The sequence below is a fragment of the Eupeodes corollae genome, chromosome 2 (genome assembly GCF_945859685.1).
Source record: "Eupeodes corollae chromosome 2, idEupCoro1.1, whole genome shotgun sequence".
Taxonomy (NCBI): Eukaryota; Metazoa; Arthropoda; class Insecta; order Diptera; family Syrphidae; genus Eupeodes; species Eupeodes corollae.
In genome coordinates, this window is record NC_079148.1 from 79,269,116 (window position 1) to 79,296,954 (window position 27,839).

The window sequence follows — 27,839 nt, forward strand, 5'->3', positions numbered from 1 at the left end:
TTTGGGAAAAGAATTTTTAATTTTATAAGTGACAGCAAAAGCGAACAATTTATTTAATTTATTTGAATTTATATCAAATTGGAAACTTTTCACAAATCAGGTTGGGGAAATATTTTACTTTCCCGTGAGCGCTCTCTTTTACGTAAAACTACGAAATTTTTTAGTACTCCAACAGGATTTGGTCAAATTTCGTATTTTTCGTAACATTGAACTGTTTAAAATGGGTACGCGAAGGGACCTATTATCACAAGACACTCAATTTGGACTTTTATTAAGAACTGCTTTTTTTTATAATTCTAATCGGAAATTTCGGTGTTAGTCAATTTGACTGTAAAAAATATGACAATCACTTATCACCATAGTGGATCCCAACCCAAGATGTTTTATTAAATTTGTAATTCCATCAGGATACAGCTTTAGAGAGAGAACTATTCAAAATTGTATTGGTCTACTGATTTCTCTGACTACTGTATTGTTTTGATTTGGTTAATCAAGTTCATATTCTGCCACCATATTTTATTTAAAAATTATAGTATACAAAATTGTAGTTTTATCATAGTAAAATAATAACAAATGGTACTCAGAGGCATATAAGTAGTTTTATAATTTAAAAATTAGCATTATTTTAAAATTAGTTTGACTTAAGAATGTTATATATCTCGAAATTGCAAGGTACCTAAAATCTAAATTGTTTTAAGAGTGATGTCTGCGTGTGCACGTTAAGGATCGTTCGAAAGTGTATAAATTTGTACTTTTCTCGGGCGAGTAAAAAGTAAGAACGAACAATAACATTGATTGAAGGTAAATTTAAGTCTGTCAACAGCAATAGTTTTGTTCAAAAATAATAGTTTTCAAATAAGATAATAACGTAAATATATGGTACAAGTTTTAAAGGGTATAATAATGGGTTACCAGTGTGGATCTTTATTGTTTGTTGTTCAAAAAAATTGTACTCCAATTTTGTTAAATTAGATGATTTTGTGAATTTATGTATTATAATTAGGTACTTCCCCTTAACTACGTTGCAAGCCATGATTACTTATATAAAAAAGAAATACATCATCCATTCAAGTGTAAGCATTTAATTGTTGTCTTATAAAATAGACTTATCATATAAATCAACATATATAAACATTGGTTTTAGTTTCTTTCTCTTCTTAATATCTAAAAGTTATAGCTAAAATTACAATGTAAAATACCACTCTTGTTTTAAAAGGCACTTATCAAGTGTATAAATTGTAAGGTACAAATAATCTTTGTTTTTTGTTTTTTTGTTTGTTTAAAATCTAAGAAAAAATTAAGATGTTATGCTGTAACTTATGATTCAATAGTGATTGTTGTATGTGTGTAAATATGTACTTAAAACTATAATTGAAACTCTTTTATAATCGCCGATATGCTTTCATAGGTTCCCGTTGAGAATCCCAGCAGTGCTAATATGAGAATAAAAATATTTTTTGCAAAAATTTGCACACCAGGCCCTTTCGAATTCTCGGTCCGGACGATTAATTCGATTAAAGGTGGGAACACCAGCGCCAAGGCTGTTGAACAAAGTGCTCCAATTAACGATATGAATAGACTCAGCTTTGGGACTAGTTCAGCAATGGCCACTAAGAACAAAAAATTAATTTCCAAAATGCATAAAATATTTAAAAAAAAAACTTACACGTAATAACGACCATAGCAGTTCTAAAAACAAGCTCGCCAACAATTGAGTTTTGATTAAGTTTAAACATTTGCTGGACAGCTGGAAACATTATTTGAATAGCTACAAAGAACTGCAATGGATATCCAAGAAGAACTCCCAATGATACAATCAACTGGACTACTTGTGCAAGCCTGGTTTTAAAATTGAATGTTAGTAAACATTGGAAAACTATGTATTTATAACTTTTAACTTCTTACCAACTACTTCCCAAATTAAGAGTCAAACTTCCGCCAACATCATCGCCCCATTTCAAATAACCAAAGAATCCAGCAAATATGAATGCAAATGCTACGAATGTCATTCCAACATTCAGCACACCCAATCGGCGATCAAAATTATTCGGTCTTTTCATAGCGTTCTTAAGTGGCAACACTAGTGCAATACCTTCGAAAGCAAATATGGCTGTGCCAAAAAACAGCGCTAGTTGAGGAGCATTCGTTAGGTAATGGCGTTCACTGGGCGCCGGAAGACCTCCTTTAAATGCAAAATACATCGTCAAGACCAATCCACTTACCATACTAAGATTTGCTAACAATGACACTGGAGTAAGGTACTTCAAATTTGTAATCAAGCAAGTCAATAGAATGGGTATAAATGCTATCAGCATAATAAGGTGTACATTCCAGTGATATCCATGGTGTTTTAAAATCTGAAATAAAGTTTTAATATGATATAAGCTGGGATACAAAATTAAGTTGAAATAATGTTTTATTAGATCAAATACTCGTAAGTGCCAAAATTTAGATAAAAAAACTGTTTCATTTAAAAGCTGATTAAAAACTCTTATTTTACACCAGAAAGAAGACTTAAAAGAAAAGTGATACATATAATCCTTAATTTGGAATTTCGGATATATTATATTATTCTAAAGAAATAATCATGATTTGTATGTGAAATAACATTATTTCTGTAGTAAAAAACTCCTTTTTAAACTTTGTAAATATATGTTGCTTGAACTTTTAAAATAAGGGTTGTGTCTTCTTTTACATAAATCAAAACAGCGTTATTTATATTTACCTGTTCAAGATTTGTGCTTATAAAAACAAAATAAATGCAACAAAATCCCAGCTGAGTTACACAAATGAATATATTAACAATTGTCCGCATATGTGTTGCCCAACTTCTTAATTTCGGTGGTCCTATTTCAAAACATTGACCAACTGTTTCCGCATAATCAGGACATTGCTCCGATTGACTAAGAACTTTAACTCTTTTTGAGCAATTTAAGAGTATGTGCTGGCAGTGAACTGAGATCAACGCTATCACAATGGTGAGTACAGGTGAAACTATTAGACCACCATTTTTGAAGGCGTCGCCCATTGCAAATAGCCCTGGGCCGATGTTTCCTTTAAACAGGTGAACAATTGTTTCCATATATCTTTGAATAAATGAAAAAAAAAGAAATACGATTATTTTTCATAATTATGTTTTATAAATTCTAAATTAATATATTTATTGAAATGTTTAACCTACGAGGTAGGATGTTCTTCGTTTTTATCAGGTGGCGATGAATTTTCCAATTTTTTGGAATCTTCACTGTTTTTTTCTGTCATGTGTAGGTCCTGCATTTTGCTGATTTTGAATACGTTTTCTGAAAGATAAATAAAACAACTCTATTAGATTTTTTTTATCCAGAATGGTTAAGAATTTATTCAATAACGGCTAAGGAATAAAAGCACAGATGTAAGACCATTTTATCAAAGGCTTTAAAAATCAGTCTGTAATATATTTTCACTTACTTCTACAGACAATTAATAATTATATCAGATTAAAAAGATAATGATGTTACATATTTTGAACCATATCTGAATTTAATGAGGAAAAAATTGCCTTATTAATTTTAATGAAAACGGAGCCAATTATTGGAATAGGTTTTATTAAATTCAGATTATATAATCTGGTTCAATAATTGTAAAGCAACAATTTCTTTGTACTAAAAGTGCTTACAACAAAAACAAGCATAGACAAAAATCATCACTTTAAGGAAGCATTCAATTTTCACAGTTGCCTTTTAAAGAACTAATTAAAAAAGGTTATAAGCGCCATGTTATAAGATAATTACGGTAAGTTTTTAGCACAATGATTTAATTTTTTTCGAGAACCACGTTCAGTGCATCATCTGTAATTTAAGCTCAGACAAAAATGTAGGAAACTATGTGCATTATTAACAAAGTTAATGTAAAAAAAAAGAGTTTACATCTCTTTACATTCCACTCACCTATGTTTTTAAAAAAGTCTTCGGGGGCTAATCACAATAATATCTGCTTGATTTTAAGAATTGATTCTGAAGTGCAGAAAAATTAACCAAATTGAAAGTAATGATGTATTCTTCATAGCTAATATCTTTCAAATGACAGAATGACGGTTTAAAATTAAACAAACGTTTCGTAGTGCCATCGTTACATTTTAAAGTTTTACAGTGAGGAGCAGTAAGAAAACTGTCAGAAAATTGTAATACAACATCAAGACAAAACTTAGCTTAATCTGTAAATGGTTTTGGACTCATGTAATACGAGAACGAAAAAAGATATTGACTTTAAATTTTGTATATCTCACACAAAATATTGGTATTAATATTTTGTTCAAGTAAATTAGTATACATTTTCTGACGCCCAGTGTAAAGTATTAAAAAAGAGGTAATTTAAAAACATGTTGCACATATTTTAACATGACAGGTTTCGTTTAGGCAATCTTTAATTCAAATCGAATAAATAACATTGGTTAACTATAGCTAACTCTTATCTAACCATTACCGGATTTCCAAAAACAAACTTTTGAAGAAATCTGAAAAGCGTAAAGTGTAAAAGCGAAGTGAAATTTATTACATGTCACATGTAGGTTTTTGTGTTAAGGTCATTGGCTAAAAAACTATCTTGTTAAGTAATACAGATGAAAAACAAACGGGTCATGAGAATATATACATAAAAAGCGATTTAATTATATTTTATTTTCAAAAACTTTATGGTCTTTTCGTTTTATTTATACGTTTACAGGAGCAATTTATTTAGACCAAACAGAATGACTTAATATTTCATGTTATCCTCAAAAATATTGGCCAGTTCACGAGTAACCAAAATGAAAATCTAGGCTCTATATAATTCATAAGAGAGGTATATTGACATTTCAAGTTATTGTAATCAGACCGATTCGTCAGATTGAAGAATATCTCACGAACCAATAACGCTAGAGACTTCCGTTAAATTTTATTTACAATAATATGACCGTGAATATGTGAAGATATTGACTTCAAAATAATTTCATTCCTTGCTATATTGTGTTGTGATAGTGATCATACAAAAATCCAATCTTTATTTTTATATAAGAAATAAAAAACTTTAAAAAAATGCGACTAGAATAGAACATCGATTTTCTATTCAAGGTCTCGTTAAAAAAAACTGATTTTGAAATCAACCTTATTTTATCATATGCAAAATATTGTTTTTAACTTGTCCTTAATTAATTAATTAAAATAAATTAAAATTTAATTGAGAACTATTTATACAAAACACGAAAACCTACAAAAACTTATAAGAGATGGTTTTCGACTTAAATATTCTGACACCAAATAAAGATATTGACTTTAAATTTTGTCCCCTTACACAAAATATTGTTAATAATGCTTTGTTGAACTTTAAGACAAATGGATGAATGGCACGGATTTTCAGTATACATTTTAACATTTCGAACTCCCTAAGAAATGTCTTATACCCGTCACACACTGTATGGTCAATTATATTTGAATAAATAAATTATAGAATGTGTGTAAGTGACGAGTTGATCGTAATTGCATTCTCTCTTTCTGATTACACACAATAATAAATCTGAGCTGCCCAATCGCCCGGCCACAGCCACTACACTACATGCGATGATGACGACGAGAAAAGATGCAAACAGGCCTTGCAATCTGACAATTGCAATGGTTTGAAGTGTGAAGACCGTTCTTTAGTCTTGACAGTTTGCAGCGGCTTACAGTGACTGTAGAAGTAGTCGGTATTCCTACGTTGAAACTATACAATCAATGCAATGGAACCGCATAATTTTAATTTATTTATATGCTCTACGTAAATAGATGGGTACTCTAAACACGTGACAAGAAAACTGTAAACTGCACGGGCTTTTTAACCTCAATATGCCTGGCTGGTTTAATAAGCGCGTTTACCGCTCGTGCTATATTCCTACTATTTGTATGTGCATGAAAAATTGTACAAATTGTACATTGTAAAATGCACATTAATGAAAAGGTGTATTTATTTTATTAAACACAAGTAGTTGCAGATAGTTTTGTTTCAAGTGGTTGCCGAATTAATTAACAATAATAACAAAAATAGCTATTTGGGATGGGGTTTGTCTCCTTTTAGTTTATTTTCAATTGCTTGCCACAGAATGTTGTGCGAAGTTTATTTCAATTTAAAAATAAAAATGAAAAAAAAAATCACATTCACATTGCCATCAGGGGTTTTTGCGGTGATGTTTTATTTGGTTGATGGTGCTGAACGAAAAGAAATCAATCAAGCAATTGAATCAACAAATTGGGTCTTAAATAAAACAAACTTTATGATACACAATTATAAATACATAGATACAAATAAAAACGCACACATTAAATCAGAAATTAGAATTCTTGATGAAAGCAGAGCTATATGGCAAACTTATTGATTTATACCTATTACTATATTAGTAAATAATTTATGTAGGTCCATTCACACATCTTGAACAGTTGTTTGTTAATGATGCAAAAAATTGTAAAAATCTTAAAAAAATGTTTGACTTTGACTGCATCTACAGTTCACACTTCTCATAGAACAACCATAATATTTCATAATACTTGAGTGGAAAACCATTTCTTATTAAGTTTTGTAGGTTTTCGTATTTTTTTTAAGTTGTCAATTGATTTTTTTATAAAAAATTACTAACATTTAACAAAAATATTTTGCATACGATAAAATAAGTTTAATTTAAATATCTGCGTTTGTTCGCGACATTTTTAGTTGAAAAATTACTTTATCAATTTTGGCAGCATTTTTTAAAAGATTTAAAACTAGTTTCAATGCTATATTTTTAATTTTTTTAAACTTATTCGAGTCGAAACTTAATTTTTCGATACTTTTATAAGTATTTTTTTTTTTGTAAAAATACCGTTACTTCTATTTTTTTTTTCAAAATTTTACCATGGTCGATTTTATTCGTTGCATACAATTTTCCGGAGTTAGGAGTTAATATAATTATTTATTCATACAATTTTTTTTTTTAGTTTTTTTTAGTTAATTGAATTTGTTCCCAAAATCTTACTTATTTGGTAACACTTTATGAATTCTTATATTAAAAAGAAATACCCACTCAATTTTTTAAAAGTTCTATCAGCATTTTTCGAAGTTATTATCTTGAAAACAAATTCTTTTTGGAGTCAATATTTTTACTGGTTCTTGAGATATGGGATGATACATATGATATGTATCTAGTGACCTTAAAACATCGAGTGATGTCAAAGTTTCCAATCCCCACGGACCGATTATATTACCTAGTTTCTAATGAGAAGTTAATAAGGATTATTAAGCTTCAGACGATCACTCTAATTAATTGTGCGTAATATAATCATTCGCAAGAAGGCTAAGTTTATGACTCAACAAATTGTGTAAAATTAAGCTGCAGTAATGCTAGATGTTACGACCTCAAGCTCAACTGTTCCATAACAAATGACCGCTCTTAATATCGCAACATGTCTTCACGTGTATGAAGACACTTCGAAGGCAGTTTTCTTAAGATTTTAAATAAGGGAACTGATTTTCACTAAAAGCAAAACTCTTATAATAAACGATGGAGTTTTCGATGTACCTATTCAGTTGACGCGTGGTTTTATTTGTATAATCTTCTGGGAATTAGTTTCCAACAATCTAGTGCGCGTAGTTAGTTTCAATAGTTTGCATATTTGCGAACATATTTGCAAAAAATGTGTGTGCGTATACAGTTGACGAGGAGTGACTAATTTAATCAAACAATTTGAAGCATTCTTTAATATTGAAAATTAAAATTTAAGATCGAAAAGCATCCGGATATCCGATTGTTTTAAGGAATGAGAAATAATAATGTAAAGTTTTTGTATAATCAAGTACTTTGGCCAGTTTGTTAGGAAGTATTCGTGCACACAACACAATCCCTGATATGTTGAAGAAATTCAGCGCTAATATTCTTTAAGATGCAAAACCTTAGGAAATACATATAAAAAAAAAGCTAAAACACTTAAAGCATCTTAGTCTTCTCTGCGGGAAGCTCGTTTGTAAAATATTTTCAATGACTTATTTTGTTTATTGCAGTTTTTAGTAACCATATGTTTGGCAAACTAATTGATTTTGAGTTATTTTAAAAGTGTAAATATACATCAATAGGAAGTTCAAATATATTTAGAATTCTTATGTCTCGTGGATACATATTTGTCTTTGAATGGTTTGATGCGCCAATAATTGAATTCCTAATCGGTCATTACTAATAGCTATTTGAAAACACGTTTTGGTAAGGTATTCAATAAACAAAAATAAAGAAAAAAATTCACTCACAAAATAATACAAATGTACTTATCGAAAGCTATATAAATTATGTGCTCATTTTTTGAAATATTTTTATTTAGTTCAAATTATTGTATAAAACAATTATTGTATTATTAAGCAACATAAGTAAATAAATTTAATAGACTTCCTGCAATTTATGGTTAAAAGAGATAGCAAAATAAAAAGAAAAACAAAACTGAATACTCTGTTTAAATAATTAAAACTGTTGTGATAAATGTTTATTAATATCAAGGATAAATAAATGTAAATTTTCCGGAAGTTTGTTCTAATAAAGAAAACATTTAAATGAATCCATTTAATCAATATGTTATATGCATATAACTGAGAAAATTTATTTTCCTTCTTCATTGAAGCATTTCCGTAAACATTTTTTTTATAAAGTACAAAGTTCTGAGAGAATGTTTATCACAAGAAATTGCATCTCTTGGCAAAATAAAATTTAGGTAATCTAATTAAATTCAATTAGAGCTGTTTACTTGTAAGACTCTTGTCAACATCATATATAATATGCTAAATAAAGAACTATAAAAATCGTTTTGCAATAAATTTTAAAAATGTTGTATGAAGAACTATAAAGGTGTAATATTATGTTTTCTTCAAAGCAGCTCGTGGTCTAATCCAGAAAAGTTTAACTCTGAAATCCTCATTTTTTTCCAATTGGGTCTAAACTATGTTTTTTTTCTAGGAAGTAATATGTTAATAGAATTTTCTTGTTTTTTAAAGCGTATCTTGCATTTCGAAGTATAGGTCCGTATTTATTTATTTTCTGACTCAAAAGAATTTTACAAAAATTGTATGTTAGTTAATCTGGTTTGTGTCTTTCAAATAAATAATGTTAATATTTTCATATTTGAAACAATGTCAAAATAGGTGGTGCAACATTGCGTAAAGATCTAGGCGCTAGTAACTTTCAACTCTCAATCATTCCCGTGAGCTAGTCATTTTAGGGATGGAGGGTACCTACAGTTTTTATGCCAAATGTGAATGGGTAATTTCTGAAGCACATTTCGCAACAAGAATTGCTCTTGAAATATTCGTCAAAATCAACCATATACATATACATATATCACAAGTTTACAAAAATATAATATGGTTTTCAAATAGGACTTTTTATTTCAATATTAAAATATGAATATTTTTGAAAAAAAAAATCAATTTTTTCATTATAAGGAAAGAATTATAAAATTAACAACGGATATTAATAATAACAATAAATAATAAAAATAAGTTCAAATGTAGTAAGTCATCAAGATCTCGATAGTCAGACGTGATCACCTCTTTGAAAAATAACACTGTGCAAAAAACTTTTCTTGCTAAATTGCGATTGTTTCGATGCTTTTGTAGAAATTTGCGTCGCCTTGTCCAAAGCCAATTTTAATAAGTCGAAAATAAAACTACACATAAATTATTAAATAATAATTAAACGAGTTTAAATTTTTTCCACAAAGAAGATTAAATATTAAATTAATATTATTATTATTGTTTGCATCGATACAAATATCTAGGATTTCACACAGCGGTTTTTTCGACATTTTTGTCAAAAAGGGAGAAGAGTCCAAACAAAAGCAATCTTATGTATATATTTCAAAACTGGGTATAAAACAATGTATGTACTTTAAAATAAAATGTTTGTTAAGTTTTCTTTGTCCTACCTCTAAGCACGGTGCTGACATCAATTGCTCTAAAATAATTTAATAACAAAAAGTAAATAAAGTTGCAGTGCAATTTATTTTGCTGCGTAGTTATAGATACCTATCAGATCTGCCTTTATTTTTTTAAGGGTATCAACATAAATATTAATAAACAATAAAAAATAAAATACCTACTAAATAGAAAAAACATCCGACAATTATTATTATTATACGTACACTTCTCCCTTATGAATGATACTTTACAACATATTTCAAGGGAATATCTTCATTGATCACGAACGTGACCTTTTTGCTACCCCGAATCAACACACAACTCAAAATGCATTCGTACGTACGAGTTAGTATATTGTGTACAATATTTTTTTTCTCGATGTCAATTTAAGACACACAATATTAAAATACACTACACAATCTTCAAATGATGGAATTCGCTAGACCATTGTACAATATTTAGTCAGTTCTGTAAATTTAACTGCAATCCCAGACATACTTGTTGTTTAATAATAGAAAAGAAAATATATAAAAATGTCTTGACTTGACTGCTTGGACTTGTACTTGGAAGAGAACATTAAAAAAGTCACTTCTTCTTGACTATATACTGACTGATGCAATTGCCACAAGAGTTCTGCTTCGCTTCAATAAAATTAGCATAAACATTATGATGCATTCATTTCCGACACACTATTGGCAGATTGGCAAAGTGGCAACCAGTACGCGTCTGAAGAAGACCCAGAGATTTACACTTTGCTACATGATTCCTTAGCGTCGTCGTTGTTGTCGAATTCGAATGGAAAGTTACCAGAGTTTTATTTTGCGCCAAAGCCAAACGCCAAACAAACATTATGACCTAAAATAAAAATTCGCCTGCGAAAAAAATCTAAAGATGTATCATATGCGTATGGGGACTTGAGAAACATTTTTCTTAGTTCATGCGGTATTATAAGTAAAGTCAGCTGAAGAAGGGAATATACAGAAATACCAGGGTTGAATTATAATTGAATGGCGCCTTTTATATTTGATTTATGGATAAGGTGACTTTTTGACTGAGTTATGACTTTTTTCGGACTTCAAAAAGAATCAGGAAACTTAATCCAAGAATGAAGACAGGCAATTTTTGGTATATCTCTGCTTTTTTCTTCTCTTCAATCTGTTTATAAAGAAACCTAACTCAAAAATCGTCATTGATGTATTAAATCAGACTTTCTGCTTGTTGAAAGTTAAAATTCCTTTTAATAAAATGATGTCACTGAATTGTAAATTTAAATGGATTTTTGTATTCGAAGAGAATTAAAATTTATCAAAATTTCCTGCCACTTGCAAGTTTCTCGCCGATTGCTCGTCTCAAGTTGATTAAATCCGGATTTTGTTGCGTGTAATTGATTGATGTGTCTTCAGGAAAGGTAAAATGGGAAAATATTACTTCTGAGAAGATATTATGTATTACGTATGAAAAAAAACGAAACCTCAGGCATTCATAAATAATACTGTAAAGTCACAAAAGAACATTTTCGAGAAGTTTATTATTGTAAGCATTTGCCTCGCTTGTCGGAGATGATCAAAATTATGAGTTTTATATTAACAGCTTACTAAACCTTAAACTTAACAACCATTTTTTGAATATAATTAATGCCTTGGGAATTGAACACCTAAAAGCAAAACTAAGATGCGACGACTATTCCAAATGATCTGCAACAACGAAACGAAATTTTACTTTGGTCTCCAAGAAAAAAATAACGGTGTCCCTACGAAACCACAAACTAATATTTTCTTTAAGTAACACCAAGTTTTACAAAAAAAAATTAAAACTTAAAAACCACAGGCTTTCAAAAAACGATGCTAACATTTTGATTAAAGTTTTAGTTAATCCTCACTTAAAAAATGTTTGGTCTATCATTCTGCTGTGTTGTTTTTATACAAAAATAGTTTTTAAATATATAATTTTACTGTAGGTACAATGATGTATTACTATACACCAATTGATAAATATGCCATAATACTGATGTCAAATTTAAAATTTTCACTATTAGAGTTTTCATTCACCGCTGCATGATAGTTTTTTTTTTTTTTTTATAATTAGCAAACACTAAAAGGGTTTTTTTATACCTTTAATATGCCAAAGACACAGTGTGAGCATTAGGAAAAGAGGGAAGGGTTGGATAGGAGGTGTCGGTGTACATTGGTTTTAAATTTCTGAACATTGCAATGACAGGGAAAGATAGAGCGTGGCAAGGCGTTTCACATTCGCGTAGTACGGCTAAAAAAAGAATCTCTGTACTTCATAGTACGTCCGAAGTTGGGCTCAAGGGTAAACTGATGGGCATTCCTAGAAGCGCGGGTATTACGGTTAAATTGTTTAAGGGGAGGAATGCAACTGGCTATTTCACTAGAGCATAGTCCGTTAAAATAACGGTAAAAAAGGGTGAGGCAAGAAACCTTGCGTCGATGTTCGAGTGATGTAAACGAGTTGATGATGTTAATGTCACCAATCATTTTAAAAGCTCTTTTTTGAATAATATCCAAGAGGCTTAAATAAGTTACTGGAGCACCAGCCCAGAGATGAGAGTTATATTCAAGTTTCGGACGTATATAGGTTTTGTAGATTGTAGCCAGATCAGACGGAGAAAAAAATTTCTTGCAACGTCTCAAAAAACCTAGACATCTTGCGGCATTTTTGGCAACATCGTGTATGTGATCGCTCCACAATAGGTGGTTGCTGATGCACATTCCAAGGATGTCAAGATTTTCTGTTTCGTTGATGCAAGTGCCACTCATAGATAATGGCAAAGACGGTTTATCTCGCTTTAACGATGCAAGACAGCATTGCGTTTTCGAAGCATTAAATTCCACACGATTTTTTATTCCCCATTGTATAATGCTGTGTAGGTCGGAATTTAATGAGCTAATCATATTTTGCCGTTGCAGTTCCACATCCGAAGAGGAGGGTTGTGAGTCTGGAAACGAATATGAAAAGCTAAGAGTGCTATCGTCAGCGAAACAATGTATTGGATTAGAAGTAGCAGACAGGAGATCATTTAAAAAAATGAGGAAGAGGGTCGGAGACAAAACGGAGCTCTGGGGCACACCAGCGTTTATTTTATGAGTTTCAGACTTGAATCCGTCCAAAACAACTTGTATTGAACGGTTCGAAAGAAAATTTCTAATCCAACGAAGAAGAGATTCGTCGATACCGAAAGCACGAATTTTCGATAAGAGAGCAAGATGCCAAACTTTATCAAATGCCTTTGAAATATCAAGTGCAATAATCTTACTTTCTCCAAAACGATGTAAAGATCTGTTCCACTGTTCGGTGAGATAAACCATGAGATCACCAGTGGACCTATTGCTACGAAAGCCGTATTGCCGGTCATTAAGAAGCTTCCGTTCCTCAAGATATTTCTTAAGCTGATAATTAATCAGCGTTTCCATGACCTTAGAAAGAAGGGACGTTAGTGCTATCGGTCGGTAATTTGTGGGAGAAGAAGATTCGCCTTTTTTTTGGAATTGGCTGAACGAATGCAGTTTTCCAACTACTCGGAACTAGCCCAGAAGAATAGGATAGATGGAAAAGCTTACGCAGTGGTTTTGCTAGCGTGGAAGAACACCTCTTCAGAATAATAGCGGGGATACCATCTGGGCCAGCGGATTTATGAATGTTGAGATCTTTAAGAACTCTCGCCACAGTTCGAGTACGAAAAAAGTTTGGTCCCATAGAATCATTTACGCGTTCAACAACTAGGGGAGTCATGACACTATCTGGTAAGGTGAAATTTTCGGCGAACTGCCTTGCAAATAAGTTGGCTTTATCAATAGAGCTAACTAAAGGAGTGTCATTGACAACAAGCGTAGGAACCGAGGAAGAGGAAGAATTCCTCATGTTTTTTACAAATGACCAAAAATTCTTACTGCCTTTAGGACATTGCAGTATTTTTCGCAATTTTTGGTCATGTAAAAATTTGGTCCTTCGAATATAGGCTTTGCAGGCCTTCCTGGCTTGCTTAAACTTTTTCCGGTTTTCCTCAGTTGGGTTTGCTTTAAAACACCGGAAGCTCACCTCTTTCTCCTTGATAACCTCTTTGCAGCTCGAATCGAACCATGATTTAAACTTGGGTTTAATACTTTTAACCCTATTCGGGATAAACGTTTCCATTCCCAAATGAATCATACTAGAAATCATATCTGCACTGGAGTCTACGTCGCTACCGAGGAAGCATAGCGACCAGTTAAAGATCCTGAAAAAATTATTGAGACCGTCCCAGTTGGCTTTCTCGTACTGCCAAAAGGTTCTCTTTGGAGCTCTTTCTTTAACTGGATTTGTTTGACACGAGAAATTAGCAGATATAACACTATGGTCCGATGTGCCTAGAGGCGTCAATACACTGATTGTGTACTTATCAGGATCAGAAGTGAGAAACAAGTCAAGGGTATTTTCTGCTCGGCCGTTAACGTCTGATATTCGAGTAGGCTCATTGACAAGCTGAGTAAGATGGTTATACTCAGCAAAAACCTCAGCACACATTCCTTCGGGCGTTGTCTGGCCCGAATGGCAAAGCCACGAAGAATTGTGAACATTGAAATCGCCCGTAATAAAGATTTCAGTGTGAGGATACAGGGAGACAATTCTTTGTATGGAGTCAGACAGAGCATCAAATTCCTGAGAAGTTGAAACTCTGTCCAGGTTTGGGCTCCGATAAAGAAAACAATAGTGAATGATGTGCTTATTCACGGAAAGTTTTAACCACATGAAATTAAAAAGGGAGTTGGTACAATGACCGTATTGTGGTAAAAGTTGATATGCAACATCATTCCTAATATATATGGCGAGACCATGGTGTGAGAAGAATAATGGCACTAAGCAATACCCATGAATAAAAAATTCAGCAGGATCGGAATCTTCACCTACTTGGGTTTCACTCAATGCCAAAACAGCTGGTCTGTTAGAATTAATGTGGATGTATACAGACAGAAAATTCGATCTTTATTTATAAAATTTTTATAAAATTCGATGGTTATTGCCAGAGGTCTTGAGTTCGATCCCTACCTATAATATTACCCGGACACAGGAATTATTGAGAGTTGTAAGTAACTAGGCCCTAGGTTTCATTCGAATAGCTTACTTTTTTGACAGTTTTCACTTTTAAAGCTGTCTTCTTTTAACATTTGACAGGTTAAAACTACATTATTACACAATCGTGTATTGTTCTCACCAATTCAACATTCACCATTCAATACAATTGTTAAAATCCACTGAAATTTAAACCTTTTACAGTCCTATCGAAACAATTGCAATTTTGCAAGAAAATTTAATTCACCCTGATATTTTTCGTAGATTTAATCACAATATGCCACCTAGATCTAATGGGACCAATTGATAAGGTTATGCCAAAACTTTACAACCGATTCAAGACCATCAAGATAGAATTCGTAAATTCATCGAGGAAATTATATACTCGTATGCATGTACGTAATGTGCATATGCAAAAAAAACGAATTGCAAATGAATAGGATATTGTACTGCAACCGTAGCCGTGGTGGCCATTTGGCTGATATTTTTTTCCACAGTGAATAATATACCTCCCTTTTTCCTATTCCAAAGTACATTCACAAAATATTCCCACTAAATTAAAATGTCTCAAAATACACGAGCTTGATATTTATAGACGAAGGAATTTATAATATAATATATTATATTTATAATAATAAAAGTTCTACTGTTAGCAATTTCCTTTCTTTTGTTTAGATTGTGTATTTACTCATTTCGTAAAGCGGTTGACAAGTTGTGTCATTAAAAACCAATTTTTAAATTGGGCAGGTTCAGTCAACATAACTTCAGAACTTTACTTTGCAAATCTCTACTTTAAGTTCATAGTAAAAGTACCAACAAAATTACTGTCTTCAAAACACTCCTCAGGCAAGCTACAAGTTCACCACGATTTCTATTTTGTATTGTAAAGAAATATTAGTTATTTCTTTTCCAAATTAACAATTAAGCCTTTTACAGAAAGCATTTAATAAAGTTGTGCAGAAAATAAATAAATCATAGAGTAATTAAGTTCAGCTTTCAGTTAAAGTTGAAGAAGTAGACTTGACTTGATAGTTAGGGAGATTTTTCTTGACTAACTTTCCAGTCACCTTAACATTTCTTGGCAGCTGGCCAATCAGATACTAGATACTTGCCTAACTTTCAAGTCCCTTATGTCGTCTGAACCTGCCCATTGCTTCGTCAACCAGGCAATTCATCATGAATGAATGAATTTGCATCGTTCATACAAAATTAGTTTGTTCTTATAACTTTTTTTTTTGTCAACTAGTGCTTTTTTCGTGAATGTTAACACTTAGCTCATGTCTGATTTGACAGATTATTAGTTGTATCCTTCCGTTAACCGAATATGGTTGTGTATACGCTTGAACCATACTGGGAAAAACGCTTAGAGAAGATACCGATTTTTCTTCGAAAATGAGCAGGGAGTGGCCGTTACAGTCAATGGCGATCGTTATCAAGCCTGTTGAACGAATTTTTGTTCACAAAAATATGAGAGGAAGATATTGGAAACATTTGGTTTCAACAGGATGGCGCTACGTGCCACACAGCCAAAGCTACACACGATGTTGTTACAGCATTTTCGAAAAAAAGTTATTTGTCGGACCCTTTATATCCTGAATACATTAAACTTTTCAAAAGAATGAACACTACATCTACGGCCTACTTTTGCAAGAAGACTTTATATTATTTAGTGAATGGTACAATAAAATTCGCCTCGTTTTAAATGTAGACAAATGTAAATCCATGAATTTTACACGCAAGAAAATTCCAATTGTTTTTAATTACATATTTAATTCTCATTCCGTAAGTAGAATATCTGTTTGCACTAACTTGGGAGTAGTTTTAGACCCGAAGCATATTAGCTTTGTTGATAAAAAATCAAATAGAATCCTTATATTCAAAAAGAGATTTGGTTGTGATTTCCGTGATCCTTATGTTGCAATTGTCAATTTTGGAATATTCCTGTCAAGTGTACGCACCTTATTATTCATTCATTCATTCTTTGCTATTAAATTTACTTAGTTGACAAACTATAGAAAATATTTAGAATTATATAATAATGAAAATCATCACCATCGGTTCTTATTCGTTTCAAAATTAGTAATTAGTCGATCGAGTTTACGTCTACAAAGACGACTAACACAACTTTTAGTAGATCGAAGTATGGCGTTCATAGCCCTTTTAATCAATTAATTGAAATATTCAATACATTTTATTTTCATGTAAGTTCACCAAATGACAATTTTAAGAATTTCAATTTCATAACAATGTTTTATAGCAGTATGTCTGTATTCATTGCATTCACAGATCATTCGGAATTTAATGAGAATTAAACTGTTTATCAACTGCATTAAAGTGACAACTAATTAACAATATTTAATAGACGTAGATTTGAGGCGCTCATGTGTACCGAAGTGCTATACGTCTGACTATATATTTACGATAAACATACATGCACACAAATCTTAAATGACCCCGCCTACATAAATAAAAATGCGCGTGTAAATTCTTTAGAGGCTATTAATGATAAGTGGAACAGAAATAAAATAAAATTTCTTTTAAAAACATTTTGTGCCAAAATAAATGTTGATATATTTGTTTTTGTTTTTATTTGACCAAAATTATGGGATTTTAAATTTTATTCATCATTGAAACCTACAAAATATTAAGATACATACTACATACAAAACTTTAAATACTTAGTCAGTGGTTTTCAAAGGGATATAAAGATATAAGCCTCAGTTCACTGTCACAATAAATTTGATATGCTTTGTTTTCGGATGTTATTAAAAAATATGACTTTTTCTGTTTTTCTACTTTTTATTCAACAATAATACACATAAATAACACGCAACAATAATATACAAACAGTATGTGTACTAGATGTAAATAAAATCACTTTTTTTGGTATAATTGCTTAACGTGTTTAGGATAATATTTGTATTAATTTTTTTGAGTTAAATCACTTGCCGGAATAAATTGTTGTTCTCTTTCGATGCTGGTTTTAAGCATAGTACATTAAACAAATTTATCCAAAATGGAAATGGAAAGAAATAGAAATGGAAAAGTATTGGAATTCATTATTTATTATATGACATCATTACTTTCGACATCATGGTAAATAGAGTTACATTCTATCAAACAAAGGAATAGTTCTGAAAATAAAAATAAAACTTATTTTGTTTGATTTCGATAAGAGCCCTTTTCAAAGAAGAGATCAGTAAATTTAGAAATTATATAATTTTGAATGTCCTTATTTTTGAGAAAGTCGCTATCGTTAAAACGTATTCTACAATAATTAATCTTAACCAAGGTTTTTTGAGCTTAAGAAAACAATTTTTTTCTTTTATCCTCAAAACACAAATAAAGCAATAAATAAATACAAATAATTTTCTTGTTTTTCTATAAAGAGAAAGGCAACATTAATTTCTTCAGACGGATTTATTGTTTTGAATTTTGTATTAAATTTATTGTATTTTTCGTCAATTTATATATACATAATATATGCATATATGTATATAAGATCCACGTTTTAGTTTTTGTATAAGCTTTTCTCGAAATAAGTTTCTCTATTATCAAACAATTATGAATGTATATGAATTTTTCAAAACAATTATCTGAGTGGAAATTATTGTGTTCTTCTGTTTTAAAAAATGTACATGTATGTATTTACATGAATTAATAGAAATATAAAAAATATTTTTTGGCTTTAGTTTGATCACATAATTTAATTATCTTTAATCCATGAATATCCTAACTTGTATTTAAAATTTGTATAATAGGGGACCTACAGTTTATATGCCGATTTTGAACGTCTAATTTGAGAAAGCCCTTTTTATGAGATTACACACAATTACGCTTAGATGATTTTTCAATTCCTCGCAGTGAACACACATTTTAGATTACACAGGCAGGGATTAAACCAAAGACCTTGCGCCTAACAGTCCTACGCACTAACCAACCGACAAATGTATTCATGCAATCCATGTCGATTGTCTCTAAAACTAATAACTTAAGTTTTAAAAAGTTTTCCTACAGAAGCGTTTAAGTTTTGAAATCTTTTACATTGGAAATAAGTTAAATTTTGAAATAGAATTTGAGACAATCTGATCCGGATAGTTCTTTCCATTATTTTTTATGAACGAGGATACGTTGGCCGGGTCATAGTGTCACCGATGAGCGTTAAAAGTCGATGGTTACGTATTTCTTTGTTGCATTCGATTAATTGACCAACAAACCTGATACAAATTTATATGAAATTTGTTCATATTTTCTCCATGATTTAAAATGTATACATATGTATGTAATTATTTCTTTGTCAGAAGGCATTTGAACAGCAAGTCAAGTAAACGATATTCAAATAACCGGGTAACGCTGTAATTAAATACCGCTTTTATATTACTCATACTCGTAATATTTATTCGTTTGTATAACAATACTTAAAAACTTCATTCGTCTTTTTTATCTACTCGATATTTTAAAGACAAACATTTTAATTATTGTATGTAATATTTTTTATTATTCACTTAACATTAAGTTAATAAAAAAACCCATTGAGATAAAGGCGCTTTTTCAGAATTAAATAAAAATTTTAAAAATATACCATTTTAAAACACGTGAAACCTGAATTATGACAATTCAATAAATTATAAATAATCAACATACAGACAGCTTAATTACGTCTCATGTAGCTTGTTTAAAATATTTATTAAGCAAGGTGTTGTTTTATTAATATATTTAGGTTTTTGTATACAATAATAAATAGGTATGTATGCGTGTAAAAAAGTCATTCAGTATTGCAAAATTTAATTCAGACTCAAGATATGGTTTATGGGGACAGATAAATGGATTATAATCGTTCTGGGAGACATCATAATTTAGTAGGTCAATAACATTGTTTTGGCTATGCCTTAGACAAGCTATAGAATGCAAGAGCTCAGGTATAAAGTGGCTTATGTTGAGCATTTTTGTAAAATGAAATTAAATAATATTTAATTTTTAATTTAAATATATATTCCGAATATTTATCACAGACTTTCAATAAATATCTTAGCTATTATGAAAGCACGAACTAAATTTGCTTTAGGATAATCATTCAATAATGAACCACTAGCAAACAAAAATGTAATTCTTCTACACACGTTCTTATCGAACTTCTATTAGTGTCCACTTAAAGCCAAGTGATCGTAGTTACTTAATCAATAATCAATTTTCAATAGGTTACTACGATATGACGCATTGTAGTTCTTCAAATGACGATTATCTTAATCCAGACCTTTGCTTTACCTTCTAGTATATTTTTATCATAAGATAAACAAAAGACAAGTTCAAAATAAACAAATAAAAATATTATAGTTTTACCAGTGTGATACTGGTGCACTGCCGCTGAAGTGTTAGATAATGTAAAAAAAAAGTTATCTCATGCATTCAATAATTAGTTAATAATTTTAATATATATATTTATATATATATAATTAATTGAAAGAAATTATAAAATGTATTGATATGATCTTTTATTCGCATTCAACAACTAGGACAATAAATTTGGAGTAGATCTATTATATGGTACACATTCGTTTAATAAGTTTTATCATGAAAACAATATAAATATCTAGTAATCAATATCTATTTGAACAATGTTTTTTGTGTTTGCATTACATGTAATTATAATTCATTATAGCCGGTGTTTTGCACACAAATTATCTTTTCATTCACTTTTGTATGAGGCTATTAGACGATAATGTGAAGATTTTAAATAATGCACTTTTCTGACTTATTTCCAGATATATGTAATTGTTGAGACAATGGAAAATTTAAAGCAATTTAAAAGTGTAAGATAGATTAATTTTTTGGGTGTGACTAAAGGCAAATAAAAAAGCTATAATGATTCAAAATAAGCACACCTACCTATAGGATTATTAATTTGGATTCAAAATTTATTCCCGGATTTTCCATGAGCACTTTTTTTAATTCAAACCATTCAATATAATATTTCCAAATGTTGACCATTGGTATAAAGAATAATAATATAATTTATGTATTTGAAGGTGATCATATGTACACAGGCACATTTGCGAATTGGTAAATTCGTTCAACTCAATTGTGGATGACTTTCTAGCAAAGCATTTCCAGTGAAAAGAATCATCCTAAATTATTAATTTTAAACTAAATGCATGACTAGAAAACGATCACTCATTAACTCCAATAAAATGTTTCTCATTTCTGTGATTTCAACTGATTCATTAAGAATAAAATAAAACAAACAAAAAGAGGCTGGGATGTGACCCACACTGATAATTTTCCATCCCGTATGTCGATTTGTCTTGCTTAAAAGTTTAATTATTCTTAAAAATTTTTAAATTACTAACAATATTTTTCATATAAAGAAATAGTTTAGTTTGAAAATCTATAGTTTTGTTAAATAGATTTTTAGTCGAAAACAAATTTTTACCAATTTAAATAGCATTTCATAAAATTTTTACAAATTGGATGAATGAAATTAATTTGAGAGGTATCAAGAACCGAACATCAGTTTTTACCAAAATTTGCGTATTGTTATTTTGTTAGGTTTTTATTTTTTTTAACTGTTAATTCGATTTTTCTCAAAATTTTAATGAATGTCGACATTTTTTTTAAAGATAAAGGTAGTTTAAACGCAAATCTCAAAGTTTTGAAAAGATATTTAAGTCGAAAATCAATTTTTACCAACTTTTATTAATATTTTTGTTTAGGTTTTTATTTTTTTTTATAAAAGAACCATCAATTCGATTTTTATCAGATGTTAAAGATAAAATCATTTTGTATTCGTAAAATTTTCGAGGTGACACATTTTTTTTCAGTTTATTTTAATTTAAAAAAAAACCGTTAATTGTTAAATAAATAACTTTCTAGGGGAAGTTAAAAATAATCAACACAACTGATTTGTATTCTTAAAAACAAAATCCTTTTTACACCTTTTTTATATAGTTGTTAGTGTGGAAAACTTTCGAGAGTTTCTTTCCTTTGCTTTATTTTACTTGTTATTTATTTATTTTTTAACTTTTTATTTATTTATTTTTGTATTAATTCATTTAAATTGTATAGTTATCTATCGGTTTTTAATATTCTATTAATTCATAAGACTCCAATTAGCTTGAAAAAATATAAAATTACTATACTAGGGTTGCCAAGTACTAAGACCGCTTGAATAGTGGCAATCCCTTTCCTCTTAAGCTATAAGTTTAAGTTTTAATAGTGATTCGACGATAAGTGCTCGAATATTGTTAGAATGATTTTTTTTTTTAAATATAACGTTGACATTTATAAAGTTCCTAACACACCTCTTTTCAATACTTTATGGTCAAAAAATTTAAATACTTATTAATAATGAAAAAAGTATAAATTGTAGTAGATACAGAATGATTAATATTATTAAGCATTTACAGCAGTTCGTGCTAGACTATTTATTTTTACCGGGTTTATTGTTTACGTTTCTTATGCAAAACAGCGGCACCAATGAATGAGACCTTCATTATAAACAAAACAAAATACAGCAAAATTAAGGGGAATACGCTCTGTACAATGCAATGAATAAAATCACGTGAACAAATAATGGGTAAATTACAAATGGCTTAAAAGATAAAACCAGCTTTTCAAACACAAACAAGTTCTGATGCATATCTAAAAGTACCTATATTTTTTAACAACATACATTAACACCAGTTAACTGATTTTCATCATTATTGTTGATTAATTTGAACAAAAAAAATGAATATTCGATTGATTTAAATTAATTTAAAAACGTGACTATAGGAAACACGACCTTGACCAATAACAATAAATTTTGCGATTGATCGGGGAAGAAAACAACTTTTTTCTTAATATATTCATCAATTTACTATATGTAAATATAGCAACTCCATTAATAATTTAACTTTGTCTCATTTGATAAAACTAAATTTAAAATCTTCCCCACGTACTTTTCATTTCAATGCGCCACACTTTATTGAACTTCTTGTTGTTGCCACCATTGGTTTGACTTTGAGACAGGTTCGGATCCAGAATTTTGAGTTGAAGGTAGGGGTGTGCAATGAGTATATGATATAATCATTGCACACCCCTACATACTACACATTGTATTTAATGTTTTTTCTAATTTATTTATGTTTGAATTCAGAAATGATTAAATATAACAATGTGTAATTTTAACAGTTAAAATGCAACAACATTAAGATAATCTTTATTCCTTTGAAATAATTATTAACTTCCCATAGGAAGTTATTGTAATGGGTCCGATTTGTCAAATTGAAAATTTTAACATTTCTCGACGTTTCAAGGTCCCTAGAGTCGAAATAAAAGATTTTTAGAAAGATGTCTGTGCGTGCGTGTGTACGTACGTTTGTACGTCCGTACGTCCGTACGTTCGCGACGTTTTTTTCGTCGTCCATAGCTCAAGAACCAGAAGAGATATCGACTTCAAATAAATTTTGTTATACAGATAATAAGGCAGAAAGATGCAGAAATGGCTCTCAAGAAAATTGCGTGGGTGGTTTTTTTACCACAGCAGTTTGAAAAAAAGGTGAAAATTTTGGTTAACCTTAAATATCTTACGAACCAAAAACGCTAGAGACTTGAATTAAATTATATATAATATATTATAACGTGATACCAAACAGGTATATTTTTTGAAAAAATTCAATATAACGTTTTTTTTTATAAATCAATAAAACTGAAAAAAAAATTTGTCACCTCCAAAATTGTACGACTGAAATATGATTTCATCTCTAAAACAATTTTGTGCAACGAAGAATAATGTTTTTGACATTTGATAAAATTTTGAGAAAAATCGAATTGACAGTTTTTTTTACAAAAAATAAAAACCTAAAAAAAATGTATAAAAGTTGGTAAAAATTGATTTTCGACTCAAATATCTTTTCAAAACTTTGAGATATTGGCTTTAATTTACTTTCATCTTTCAAAACATTTTGTTGTTAACATTCAGTTAAAGTTTGAAAAAAATCGATTTGACAGTTTTTGTAAAAAAATTAAAAACCGAAAAAAAAATTAACAAAAGTTCGTAAAAAATGATTTTCGACTTAAATATCTTATAAAAACTTTGCGATAATAGGTTCTAACTAATTTTTTTCTTATAAGAAATATTATTTTCAACATTAAGACAAATTTTGAGAAAAATCAAATTGACATTTTTTTTACAAAAAAATAAAAACCTGAAAAAAATGTATAAAAGTTGGTAAAAATTGATTTTCGACTCAAATATCTCTTCAAAAATTTTAAATATTGGCTTCAAACTAATTTCATCTTATAAGAAACATTGTTTTCAACATTTGATAAAATTTTTAAAAAATTCGAATTGACAGTTTTTTTACAAAAAATAAAACTCTAAAAAAACAATACTAAAATTTGGTAAAAATTTACTTTCGGCTCAAATAGCTTTTCAAAAATTAAAAATATTGGCTTCAAACTTATTTTATTTCAGAGAAAATATTGTTTTCAATATTCAGTAATTTTTATATAAAAATCCAACAGTCCGTTTTTTTCATAAAAAATAAAATCTACAAAAAATAGTGCGCAAATTTGGTAAAAATACATATAGACAAACTTTTAAGCAAGACAAATCGACAGACGGGATGGGAAGTTATCAGTGTGGGTCGCATCCCAGCCTCTTTTTTTATGTTACAGAAATTCCCTTGGAAGGAAAATCGTTTGTTACTCACTATGAAGAACATAACAATACAATTTCACTTTTTCATTTCTTTCGAAACTGTAGACTTAGAATTCATTAATAGATGAACATTTCAAAATTGCAGTTCATGGTACCACTAAATTTGTTTCATTCTTTGGTTTGCACTAAAGTTTATCTCGAAGGCGAGTAAATTAATAATTTTGTATAGTGAGTGAGCTAGTGAGTGAGTAAATTAATAATTTGTTTAGTGAGTGAGTGAGATTTAAACTGATTCATAAAAATAAAACAAAATACAAATTAAAATAATCAACACAACTGATTTGTATTCTTGAATTCTGTGAAAAGAATCCTTTTCACAACTTTTTTTATATATGTAGTTGTGTGTGTGAAAAATGTTCGATAGTTCTAACTTTACTTTTTTTTATTTTACTTGTTATTTAAACATTTATTGACTTTTCTTTTTACCTTTTTTGAAACTTTGTTTATATTTATTTTTGTATTCAGTGTGCGAATTTTTTAATTAAATATTCTTAAATTCGTGAAATATGCTGAGATTTTTTCTTTGGCTTATACTTTCTATTCTCGTGACACATATCTTGAGTGAGTGAGTGGGTGAGTGAGTGGGTGGGTGAGTGAGTGAGTGAGTGAGTGAGTGAGTGAGTGAGTGAGTGAGTGAGTGAGTGAGTGAGTGAGTGAGTGAGTGAGTGAGTGAGTGAGTGAGTGAGTGAGTGAGTGAGTGAGTGAGTTAGTGAGTGAGTGAGTGAGTGAGTGAGTGAGTGAGTGAGTGAGTGAGTGAGTGAGTGAGTGAGTGAGTGAGTGAGTGAGTGAGTGAGTGAGTGAGTGAGTGAGTGAGTGAGTGAGTGAGTGAGTGAGTGAGTGAGTGAGTGAGTGAGTGAGTGAGTGAGTTAGTGAATGTGTGAGTGAGTTAATGAGTATAGTTCATTAATATTTATTAATATATAGGTACCCTTGTTTTGGGTACAGTTCATACTCCTTCGAGCAAAAATTAGCATAACTAATATAAATGTCACTACGTTATCGAAAGGTACAGTAAGGTTTAGCAAATTTGAGCAAATCATAGTTTCGTTTTGATATTTGTGAAAGAAAAATTCAAAACATCCGTCAAAAAGGCATTAATCACTAAACTTCTGAACATTTTCTTATGAAATAATTCGTTTGTAGGAATATCTCTTTCACCTTTTTATACAAAATTCTATTTTAAAATAATTGAAGCCAGTTAATGGCTTGACTCAATGACTTAAGTGAGTTATCATTGGCTTACCAAACCGACTAAGAGTTGACCAGTAAAAAACACTCTAAATAAAAATTATAAAATTATTTTGACAGCTAAAAGTTTGTTGCTGAAACGAGTTCGTAATTCTATGCTCATATTAAAAATATTCAAATCTAAAAAATTATTAAAAATAAAGGAACTTTTTAAAATTTTTATCATAGATGTGCGAAAAATGGAGTGGACGGTAGTTTACTATGAGCTGATACAAATCTTTTAGCGTCTATTCGCATACAACAACTTTGTATCCACTGGATTACCCTATCCCGAATGCCAGAAGAAAATTTAACTATATCTAATGGTCACCTTCTGGATAAAAGAAGGGATACATGGTGCACATGTGTTCCTCCTCTGAATCCGCTCTTGAGTTGGGGTAACCAAAGTAACAGAGAAAGAGAAATCTTAAGAAGACATTTGGCCAGTACTTTTCCGCTTTGTTTACATACTGGTAAGAGACTTAAAATAAAACCATCTCGCTGCTGAGTGCATGTGCATGTAAAAAAAGCTACTCACATCAGGCCTAACTGTGACGAGTCGAGTAATCCACTTGATGATTCAGGAACTGGTTTAGCAATTTTGTTACGTTTTTTTTATCTTGCAATTTTTTGCTTTAGTAGCTCCTCAATGAAAACTATATAATTCCCATGAATTATTTTTATATTTTATCTATATCTTCTTTTATTTATATTTTTTGTTTGCTTTTTTTGTATTCACACAATTTTTTTCACAGAAAAAATAAATAGTACGACAACGGTGGTATTTATACTTTGTTTGTGTTTGTTTCTTTTTTTTTGTTTAAATATTAATTCTATTACGATACGATAAATACTATTCTTAGTTATAGGCGCACAGTACACGACTCTCGGGCCAGAGTATTTCTTTCTTTTTTAATTGAAAAAACTTGTCACATGTGTGTCTTTACCGGCTGACGACACCTTTAAGACTGAATGATTTCGATATTGATTCGCAGAGGCTTTACTTGACTATCGTGTCGCCCCAACCAAACCAACGACCGACCGCACAGTTCTTGAAGTTCTTTTCTTAGTACAGAAAACTGACTGACTTGATTTGACTTGACTTGACTTGACTGCCTGCTTCAACTTGGGGACTTCGGATTCTCTCGGGAGTGCGAGTAGTACCTACTCGAATTTGTGTGAATTAAATTGATAGATATATAAAAACGTTTATTGTATTGTACCTAATGTTATTTTTATTATTTGTACATTTTAACAACAATTCTCAGGGCATTCAATTCAATTGGTACAAAGCATAAGGAAGTCTCTGACATCAGATGCTAAGAATTATATAATTTATATAACATTTTATTTGAGAATACAGAGTTTGGCTGACATTGCAGAGATTCCAATTAGCTATGCCATGAAAGAAAACAAACAAAAAAAAAGAAACAAATGCAAGAAAACAAATCTTTAAAGAAATTGAGTCTTTGCTAATAAGCATGTGGTTTGTTGGCATCAACTGTTTTATGCTGAGAGGGTGATCCATTCGGATCTGAATCTTGAAAGTTGACAAAAGAACGGCTCTCTTATAGTCATGCAAAAAAGTCTGTGTTTGCATTTGAGAAACACGCATACGTTTGCGATAATTTAGCAAATTGAGCAGCGATATTTTTAAATGTTAAATTTAGGTACTCTTTAAATTTTTTTTCGAAACAGAGGGTGTTGCAAAAATAAAAAATCAATTGTTAATTTGAAATCTGTCAAAAATACGAAAGTATGCCTGGTCAACAATGGAGAGCTACAGCATCCTCATTAATTTTCGTTGCATAACTATTTAAAAGTGTGTAATCGTATTTTAACTGGCTTGAAAAATGTCAGTTAAATATACTTTTTTTAATGAGAGTACTAAGAAAAGAAACCATGTAAGCTATATACATTCCGAATT

General features: G+C 30.2%; 1 protein-coding gene across 1 annotated transcript; it reads right to left on the reverse strand.

Moving 5' to 3' along the window:
- Window positions 1-1,062: 1,062 nt before the first annotated feature.
- On the reverse strand, window positions 1,063-26,982 carry LOC129945980 (proton-coupled amino acid transporter 1). Its single transcript, XM_056055977.1, has 6 exons — window positions 26,451-26,982; window positions 3,182-3,299; window positions 2,726-3,086; window positions 1,906-2,357; window positions 1,667-1,839; window positions 1,063-1,610 (listed from the first exon to the last, which is right to left on the reverse strand). Exons 2-6 carry the CDS (start codon window positions 3,274-3,276, stop codon window positions 1,366-1,368), a joined length of 1,326 nt encoding a protein of 441 aa, XP_055911952.1. The 5' UTR covers window positions 3,277-3,299; window positions 26,451-26,982; the 3' UTR covers window positions 1,063-1,365.
- Window positions 26,983-27,839: the final 857 nt, after the last annotated feature.